Source organism: Antechinus flavipes, chromosome 4 (genome assembly GCF_016432865.1).
Source record: "Antechinus flavipes isolate AdamAnt ecotype Samford, QLD, Australia chromosome 4, AdamAnt_v2, whole genome shotgun sequence".
Classification (NCBI taxonomy): Eukaryota; Metazoa; Chordata; class Mammalia; order Dasyuromorphia; family Dasyuridae; genus Antechinus; species Antechinus flavipes.
Window position 1 is genome coordinate 52,549,714 of NC_067401.1, and position 10,556 is coordinate 52,560,269.

A 10,556-nucleotide genomic window follows, 5' to 3' on the forward strand; every position below is an offset into this window, starting at 1 on the left:
TCTTTTTTCCCCCACAAATAATAGCTTTAGGAAGCTGTGTCCAGGCTGAAAGGCTGGATAAGTTGCCCTGGGTTACACTACTGGTCAGCATGTATCAAAAGAATTGATTTGAAGCCAGGTCTCATAGACTCAAATCTGTCTCTCTCTGCACTATCCCATGCTGCTTCTCATGACTTATAAACAGTGACTGATTAATAAATCAAATTCACTTGTCAAGGGTTCAATGGGCAGAATCAGGTTTTAAATCCAAACTTCACAAGTCTAAAATCTGTGCTCTGCCCCCAATGGCATTATGCTGACCCTCAAATTCTGTTTTTCTGAGTCATATTATTCCTTGACTCACATTCAAACAACATCTCCAGCAGAGTATTGGAAAGAAAAGGATGGATCTTTCAAGGAAAACTTGAAGTCATTAAAATAACTGTAGTTTTTCAAAGTTTTTCAAAAATAATACCCCCTCCTTTTCCTATTGGTGCAGCATGGATTCAAATGCTTTCTCTTTACAGCATTTTCTGACTTGAAGACCAATGGGTGTGCTGACCATTATATATTTAATTTTAAGGTAACAAGGTACTTTCTCTGAGGGAAGTAAATGGGGGATTCAGTTTTCTTATTTGTAGGATGAATGATTGAACTAAGTGACATGTGAGGCTCTTGGAATGATAAATTCCATGATAGTGGTTAATTTTAGACATATGTATATATATCTTTGTATGTGAGATTGGTGAGTTCTGTAGTTTTATCTGTGCAACTTGCACATCACATAATCCTATGCATAGAGATAGGGCAAAATAATTTTTTAAAAACTATAATGGATCTCAGTGATTAGAGCTTGAGGCAATCATCATGGTATTTATCTAAAAAGAGAAACACCTGGAGGACAACACCATTGATAAAGAATCTCTGATCAACCTTGCACTCTAATTTTGCATTTCCTCTTATTCAATGGTGAACAATTTTTAATTAGTTTACACCTGCTTGTTCTATGTCACCTCTTTTTTAAAAAAAATAATCAAAGTCACTAGACAAGGTCATCTCTGTTGTCTTATCTTTCAAATAATACTGGTATGATTTTGACATATGCATAGAAGACATTTGGTTGGAGAAGAGTCTTTAGAAGGTGTTTTGGTTTGCCAAATCAAATTCTTTTTTTCATAATTAAATGAACAATAACTGTTGTTTGAGATATTGTATTCTTTACATCTTTCAATTATTTCTATGATGATAAACTTGTGGACTTGCCAGAAATGCATTAAGGGATTGATTTTCAAGATATCTTAAATGCCTCTGACTAGTGTATAGATTATTCTCATAAAAGTTTTACACAGCAAAGAAAATAGGCAAATGGATTGGGAATTATTAGTGTTCTCTCAATTGTTTGAGTGAAGGATAGAAATAATATAAAATATTTTCCCTCTCCCCTCTTTTTTGGTGTCTTTTACTTTTTCAGAAACCTTGAAGATCAATCCCTTAATGCCCTGATGATAAAACTTGCAGCATAAGATGTCCTTCTCTTATCTTCATCTGCTTTTCCCAATTGTTTTCCTTTCAATGTCATTTCTATGTCCTCTAGAAGCACACATGGTACTGTCAGTTTGGCAACCAAATGTGCTAAATCCACCTTCCTTCGTAGTATTGTTATGAGATTCTTTGCAGATGTTTTCCATACTTCATCTATTTATTGTTCTTCAGGTTTCATCCTTAAATGCCTTTAGATGCAATCGCCCAGCTGACTTTCACCAAGATTTCCCTCTGCTATCTTTCCTTCTCCTCCTCCTCCTTTTCTTCTTCTTCCTCCTCCTCCTCATTCTCTTTCTCCTCCCTCTCCTTCTCTTTCTCCTTCTCCTTCTCCTTCTCTTTCTCCTTCTCCCCTAGAGTCACATAGCTAGTAAGTATCTGAAGGAATTTGAACTCAGGTCTTCCTGACTCCAGAGCCAGAGTTCTCCTCACTACACCATTTAATTGCCTGTTCCTCTACTTTTCTTGCTATTTTATAATGCTTTCTTTTTGGTCCAGTGATTTTGATGTAGAAAACTGCCAATGAAGAGACTTGCTCTACTAATTAAAATCAACTACTCTTCTGCAACTTGTCCTGTTAGACAATTGTCTGGACAGTGAAAAATTAAATGATTTTTTAAAGAGTCAAATAGACAATATTGTCAGAAATGAGACTTGAAAACAGACAACTGTAACTTCAAGGCCTTTGTTAAAATTCTTTTTCTGCTTTTTATCACCTGTTTGAACTTGGAAGAGTCACAACCTCTGTTTCTTGATCTATAAAATGAGGTAATCAAGCCGGCTTTGAAGGTTTCCTCCAGACATAAGTTGGAACCTATTATCTTGTGACTCTTTAATTGCTAATAAATTTTTTTTGAAGAAAAATAACTTTTTCTTTAAGTTCACAAAAGGGAATAAATATAGAAGTCCACCCCAAGGATAAACAAAGATTTCTAGCACTATGAGAGCTAAGGAGGCAGCTAGGTGGCACCATAATACATAGAAGGCTAGATATGGAGGAGGGAAGATTCATTTTCATGAGTTCAAATCCAGCCTCAGATACTTACTAACTCTGTGACCCTGAACATGTCACTTAATCTTGTTTGCCTCAGTTTCCTTACCTGTAAAATGAGTTGGAGAAGAAAATACAAACCAATCCAGTATCTTTGCCAAAAAAAAATCCCCAATGGGATCACAAAGAATCAGACATGATTGAAAAACAACAATAACAAAAGAGAGCTAAAGAAGGAACTGCCACTTAGTTTTGGATAACTATCCAAGTAAGATATTGAATATAAAGGTCCAACAAGAAGTGCAATATTTAAGTAAGGTACTGAATATAAAGGTCCAACAAGAAGTGCAATCTATCAATGAATACTGGACAATCCCTAGTCTAAACCATTTGGCATTTACTAGTACCTACTATATATAAATACTGGGGATGTAAAGAATGCATAGGTAGTAATGCTGCATAATTTGATTAATTCCACCCATTTGGTCCTAAGTGGACAAGAGGGAAAACTGAGGTAAAATCCGGGGGTGAAGGTGTTTTATTTTAATTTCTTTGCCCATGGCAGGTGATAAGTGGATAGGAAACATACCATCCAAGAAGTGGGTAGAGGAGGATGTTAGAATGTGATTTTCAATTAAAACTTTTTGGGGGCCACATTTTGATTGATCCTATCAAACAGGCACCCAATTAATCGCTCACAATGTGTACTCTCTAAATAAGTAAGAAAAGTCACCGAAGGGTGGTATTGGGACTGATTATACAGATAATTTAACAAGCAGTGATCTCATCCTCACCCAACCTGATGTCAAAGAAGGTTTGTTTGAAGATGCAAGAGGAATGGGGTATTAGTGATTGATAGGTGAACTCTTGTGGAGTTTTGGGGGAATTGAATTGCAAGGGAGAGGCTTCAGAGTGCAGGGTCCTTAACAGTGACGTGGACCAGGACTCCAGAGCATCCCCTCTGCTGCATTGAGCTGGCCATGATTTCCTGAGCAGAGATGCAGTGACTGGTGCCAGTACTCTGTAAATATGCAATAGGGACCAAACTCTGAGGAATTACAAGAGATACCATCCCAGAAAACCCTACTTAATGTTTGACCACTAACATCTAAAGATCTAAAGGTCTTCAGAGAAAAGTTCCTGATTGGAGGGGGTCAATATTTTCCATGAGCTCTGATAAGAATTCTCTTTGTTTCATTCAATTTGTAAATAAAGCTTTTTTTCCTTTGAATTCCGGAGACTATTTTTTGCTTTCATGGGGACTTGGTGACAGCATTACGGGTAGAGCCATATAGGTAAGTCCCCAGATCTTCTGGGTAGGAACATTGAGCCAGAGATGTGAGAAATCTCTTGAAGTGTACCTGCGTCTTTTGGACAGGTGAGAGTCCCTGATATATAAGGATGACTGAATAAATTAAGATAATCCTAGGTAGGATTGTTTGTGAATAGTCATCTTCCTGCCTGGGGTCCATGGGAAGAGATTCAGTCAAAGAAACGAATATACTGAAACAGAGGAAAAAGAAAGGTAAAGAGAGGAGAAGAGAGGAGACCAGCTTTGACATTAGTTAAAGAGAATGATTAGAAAAGCTACTACTTTGGGGAAAGTAATAGAGATATTGTCCCAAACATGTTTATCCTTGGGTTTTTGTAGACATTTTGCTCCCCACTCATCAACTTTGCAGTTGCCAGCTTTGGAAGATATATTTCTGAACATCTTCTGGCTAAGACTCCTAGACTTGAACCGAAATAAAATGACTTGGCCCAATATGAATGTCATTAGTAAAGAGAAGAAGAAGACTGATGCTCTAGTCTAGTACTGAAGGTTCCTCTTGTTTCCAGGAGTCCCTATTATTACATGGAGGATGGGCAAAAGGGAATTCAGAAGGGCTAGGACATTTGATGGCTGCTAAATGACCAGCCAATACACAATACATAGTTCGGACTAATGTAACTAGAAGGAGTGTTAAGGGACTTTGAGGAAAGTATTCAGGTCCAAGGTTGGCAACTGTCCCAAGCACCTGTGCCCAGTGCTATCAGTTTGGCAGAGCACTAGCTTTTAGAATGCTGCAGTTGGAAACTATAAATCTTTAGCCTTGATCAAGTCAGTGTTAGATAAACAGACCTTGGAATGGGGCAAATCAAAAAAGAAAGAACTTCGACCCTCCCTATTCTCCCCCTACTCTCTAAGATATTCTTTTCTTAGAGGGGTATGCCCTAGCAAAAACAGGACAAATTGTTCCTTCCACTCTACCCACCTCCTCCACCCTCCAGCCTCATGATCGCTATTCAACTCCTGCCAGGAGTGTGTATCATGGGGAAAGAGGTAGGGAACCAACGGGGAGAGCCCAGGCTATTACCTGTGCCAGCTCAGGCATGGGGCTACCCGTCTCCCTCCCCCCACTCTGGGTCAGTGGCAGCTGTGTTGAAATAAAGGCAAAGGGGTATGGAATAATAATAGCTTCTATTTTCATGGAATTTTACATTGATTATTGTTTTGAAGAAAATGTTTTGCAAACTTTAAGATCCTATATTGGGGTTTTTAATCTTTGTGCTGGTATAGACCCCTTTAGCAGCCTGGAGAAGCCTATGGGACCTTTCTTAGAATCATTTTTTAAATGTATAAAGATGCACAGAGCTACATAGGAAACCAATTATATTTAAATATAGTTATAAATGTATTAAAAAGAATCTTGAAATGACCTTAGGAGTTATTATTACTGTTTAAAAAGTACTTTCTTGACCCTTGTAAGAAAAGTAATAGTTATTATTATTCCCATTAAAAAGATGATGAAACTGAAGCTGTTAGAGAAGTTAAATTACTTGACCATAGTCACATAGTTCTTAGCTGTGAGTCAAGAGTCAAAACTAGATCTTTTGAGTCCAAATCCAGCAGTTTTTTTGACTCCATCCTACCCTCCTACATCCCACCCCTCATCTAATGGTCTTTATATGGTATGGTGCAGAACCCTCATATCTGAGTCGTAACTTTAATACCAACTGAACACACATCATTCTGATCTTCAACATCCTCATCCATCAAATGGAAGTGATGACTTACCCACAATCTCCCAAGGCTGTTGCAAAGGAGGAATGAATGAATTTAAAAGCATTTATTAAGCACTTACTAGGTGCTTTGCACATAGTATGTTTCTGCTCTGGAAGGGTTCTACTGTAATGGCAGAGACAACACATGTGGAAGGTGCAAGTCAGATAGAAAGGCTTATGAATTTAGGGTGCAGAAGCAAGGCAGAAGGAAATCTCTCTTCTTGAGCATCATTTCCACTGACAAAATCATAACTCTCTTTGATGTTATTGTGAAAAATCTTTGGAGACAAGAGATTTTCTTTCTGGGACTTGGGTAGGTATTTCCTTTTCCCTGTAGAAGTAGTTGCCAGAGTGCAGCTTTCTAGGAGTTGCTTTCTAGGATCATGGTTGAAGGTTGGAAGCTATTCCCAAAGCTCTTCGATTTGGGATTCTGGTCTGTCTCCTCTAGAGTAGAAGAGATGGTAGTCAGGTAATGGTTTAACCTGCCTGGCACATCCTGCCTCCCATCTCTCCTTAAATAAGCGTTTACTAGCTTTAAAAGCAGTATAAAACATGAGACATTATTATGTTATTTCATGATAATTTAATTCAATTCAACAGGCATTTACTTTATTTAAAAAATATTTATTTACTTTGTTAAATATTTTCCAATTATATATAATTTTACCATGCAATTTTTTTTGCCATTTTCCACTTTTTACCATTCATTTAAAAAACTTTTGAATTCCAAATTCTCTCCATTTCTCTCTCTGAGAAGGCAAACAATTTGATATCAATTAAATATGTAATTGTGTAAAATATATTTTCATATTAGTCACGTTGCAAAAGAAAACAATCAAAAAACCCTTAGAAAAATAAAGTTGAAAAAGCATGATTCCATTTTCAGCAAATAGTTAGTAAGCACCTACTATGTGCATAACTTAACTTTAGTCATTTGGGAGTGATTCAAAGACAAAATTTGAAAAACCCTATGCCATTTTACTGTGATAAAATATTTAAACTGATAAATACAGACATGAATTTGAAGGAGAGAGCAGTAGTAAGTATTTCACAGAAAAGATTGCAACTGAGCTGAGCCTTGAAAGAAATTAAGGCCTCATTAAAAATGCAAATAATAGTTAAGACTAATAATAACAGCTAATATTTTGTGGTTGTTTAGTCATTTTTCAATTGTTTCCGATTCTTCATGATCTTTTGTGAAAATTTTTTTTCACAATAATATAATAATATAAAATGGGACAGCTAAATAGAGTGAGGAGCACCTGAGTCCAAACAGCCTCAAACACTTAAAACTACTAGCTGTGTGACCCAGGCAAGTCCTTTAACTCTGTTTACCTCAGTTTCCTCATCAGTAAAATGAGCTGGAGAAGGGAATGGCAAACCACTGCAGGATATTTGCCAAGAAAACCCCAGATGGGATCATGAAGAGTGGGACACAGCTGAAATGACTGAACAACAAGGTAAATATCAATCAGCAATGTAATGTCAGTCAAAAAAAAAATCTAGTAGGGTCTTAGGCTGCATTGATAGATTGTTGTTATTGTTATTTGTTCCTCATTCTCAAAGAGGACCAAGGCCCTAGGGATGTGACTCCTTGACATACAAGTGACTTAGGATGAAGTGAGGGAGGGCTGTGCAAAGTCACCAGCCTTACTTACTCCGGTAGTGTCAAAATAAAGATCCAGGGGACTGGGCAGTGGGAAATGTTGGCCTTTTTATGTTAAAGTCTTTTATTATCTATAACAAGAGAAATAAAAGTCCCACTGAATTCTGTTCAGCACAGCAACCCCCAGAGCAATTTCCGTAGTTCTAGATGCTTCATTTTCAGGATAATGATTAGAATGAAAGATACTCGCTTTTTATCTTGTAGAAGATAAAACAGAAGCAACTTAACAATTTTCCGTACTTGAAAGAATCTGACTGTGGAACAGGGACTATATTTAATCTACTTGGTCCTGGAGGGGACCCCTAATCTCAGTGGGTGGAAACAATAGAAAATCACATAAAGGGGGAAAAAACTGTTAAAAATTAGAAGTGCTTCAACGTTAAAGAGACAGGAAATGTATTCCCTATCACAAGAGAACAGTTAGATAAGATGAACTCAGGTTCTTTCTAACTCAGAAATCTTGTGATTCTCTGTCGAATTTTAAAAGGAGTAGAGCTCTAAGTGGTGCTGGTTCACTTTGTCAGAGATCCATCCCCTTTCCTACCGGAGATTCTAATTTTTAACTGAAGGGAGGATCCTGAGGGCTTTAAACAGGTGTCTGGATCTTTCTGAAGTTCTAGAGGGGGTAAGGGCACCGGGCTGGGGCTTTGTTTATGGTCACATGCTGATTCGCCAGTCCTCCATCAGGTGTTCCTTTAAGGAATCTCCCTGGGAGATCTCTGATCTTGGGGTGAGGGAGGGAGCAGGGGTGACCCTTGAGATAGGGTGTATCGGCCTTGGGAAGTCACTAGGCCTGGACTGGGCAGCTGTGCTGCTCCCACAGTGATAACAGGGGTATCCTCCCCATATAAAGCTTTGTCAAAGGCTTGGGACTCATGTTCAGGCAAAATGGGGAGGATGCTGCTCTGGGCCTGTAAGTGTTACCTTCTTCTATCCCCCAGGAGGGGCAGGGGAAGTCATAGAATGACCCAGGGAGGGAGTTGTGAGGTTAGTTCTGATCGGGGAATGACCCATTGCTGTCCCGGCTCAGAGTTTTGGAGCAGAAAGAAAAGTACCTGGGACGGTAATGGACAGTGGGCAGGGCCATGGATGCCTGACCAGACCCGCTTTGGACACCTTCTAGCTTGTCTCCTGCCAGACCTGGGGGGGGGGGTATGACCGGCAAGGGGCAGCACTTGTCTGCGGGGCCCATTTATGATTCTCTGACTTTTATTTCAGGCTTGGCTCTCCTGCTGCAAGTGCAACTGGGTAAGGCTCCTGCTACTCTCTAATCCACTCTCAGCTGAACCCAACAAATATTTGCTAACTGTGCTAGAGATAGAATTCAGTTCAATTAAACAAACATTTATTAAAAGGCCCGCTAGAAGCCAATGTTGAGTGAAATTCAAAACCGCCTAGTCCCTGCCCTCAAGGAGGTTACATTCTACTTGGGAGAAACAAGGTCACAGAAAAATAACGGGACTCACACAAAAGAACACAAGGGGGAGAGGTAGAGAGTGCTGATTAATAACGGGGAGAGCCTGAAAGGTCTCTTGTAGGAGGTGGTCCTTGAGGTGACCTTTGTAGGGGCTGAGGGATGCTAAGAGGTAAAGATGACAGGGAGGGTGGTTCCGCTATAGCAAACAGCGTGTGTAAAGGCACAAAGAGGGGAGGGAATAGCAACAGGGGAGGGATAGTGCGTGAGGTCGCCATCACCTGTCAGAGACATTGTAAAGGGAATCGTGAACCCAGCCTCCCTCTGGCTCAGAAACTCCGTGAGCCGAGCCCCCCTCTGGCTCAGAAACTCCGTGAGCCGAGCCCCCCTTCTGGCTCAGAAACTCCGTGAGCCGAACCCCCCTTCTGGCTCAGAAACTCCGTGAGCCGAGCCCCCCTCTGGCTCAGAAACTCCGTGAGCCGAGCCCCCCTCTGGCTCAGAAACTCGTGAGCCGAGCCCCGCTTCTGGCTCAGAAACTCCGTGAGCCGAGCCCCCCTCTGGCTCAGAAACTCCGTGAGCCGAGCCCCCCTCTGGCTCAGAAACTCCGTGAGCCGAGCCCCGCTTCTGGCTCAGAAATTCGGTGAGCGGAGCCCCCCTCTGGCTCAGAAACTCCGTGAGCCGAGCCCCCCTCTGGCTCAGAAACTCCGTGAGCCGAGCCCCGCTTCTGGCTCAGAAATTCGGTGAGCGGAGCCCCCCTCTGGCTCAGAAACTCCGTGAGCCGAGCCCCCCTCTGGCTCAGAAACTCCGTGAGCCGAGCCCCCTTCTGGCTCAGAAACTCCGTGAGCCGAGCCCCGCTTCTGGCTCAGAAATTCGGTGAGCGGAGCCCCCCTCTGGCTCAGAAACTCCGTGAGCCGAGCCCCCTTCTGGCTCAGAAACTCCGTGAGCCGAGCCCCCCTCTGGCTCAGAAACTCCGTGAGCCGAGCCCCCTTCTGGCTCAGAAACTCCGTGAGCCGAGCCCCCCTCTGGCTCAGAAACTCCGTGAGCCGAGCCCCCTTCTGGCTCAGAAACTCCGTGAGCCGAGCCCCCCTTCTGGCTCAGAAACTCCGTGAGCCGAGCCCCCCTTCTGGCTCAGAAATTCCGTGAGCGGAGCCCCGCTTCTGGCTCAGAAACTCCGTGAGCCGAGCCCCCCTTCTGGCTCAGAAATTCTGTGAGCGGAGCCCCGCTTCTGGCTCAGAAATTCTGTGAGCGGAGCCCCCTTCTGGCTCAGAAACTCCGTGAGCCGAGCCCCCCTTCTCGCTCAGAAACTCCGTGAGCGGAGCCCCCTTCTGGCTCAGAAACTTCGTGAGCCGAGCCCCCTTCTGGCTCAGAAATTCTGCGATTCTATTGAATTTAAAAAGGAGAAATCCAGGTAATAGCGAGAGGTGGATCTGAGTGACAGAGATGGGACGGGAACTGGTGAGTTAAGAGCCACATTGTAAAGGGATTTAAACCCCAGACGAGTTCATCTTTTGAACTAGAGATAATAGAAAGTAAAGGTGAAAAGTGTCGCAGCTGCAGCTTCGGGGGGACCCCTCGGAGAGTGCGGAGGGAGATCTCTGACTGCAGCTGTCTTTGCCCTCCGAGGTTCTGCCTACAAGCTGGTCTGCTACTTTACCAACTGGTCCCAGTACCGGCCCGAACCAGCCAAGTACTTTCCCAAGAATGTGGACCCGTGCTTGTGCACACACCTGGTCTACGCCTTCGCCACCATGAATGAGAACAAGATCGCTCCCTATGAGTGGAATGACATCGACGTCTTGTACCCACAGTTCCGGGCCCTGAAACAACAGTCAGTAGCAGTGGGTGCGGGATTAGCGGAGGGGGGGGGGGAGAGGAAGGGAAGAGGGGAAGGGGAGCGGGGGGGGGGGGGGGGGGAGAGGAGG

The 10,556-nt window shown here is 42.4% G+C and overlaps 1 protein-coding gene across 1 annotated transcript in view; it reads left to right on the forward strand.

The window, feature by feature from the left end:
* Positions 1-10,189: 10,189 nt before the first annotated feature.
* Positions 10,190-10,556, forward strand: part of LOC127559335 (acidic mammalian chitinase-like) — a 14,970-nt gene continuing 14,603 nt past the window's right edge. Inside the window, exon 1 of the mRNA XM_051993046.1 lies at positions 10,190-10,462. Within this exon, the coding sequence (XP_051849006.1) occupies positions 10,383-10,462 (80 nt within the window). The 5' untranslated portion in view covers positions 10,190-10,382. The remainder of the gene's footprint in view (positions 10,463-10,556) is intronic.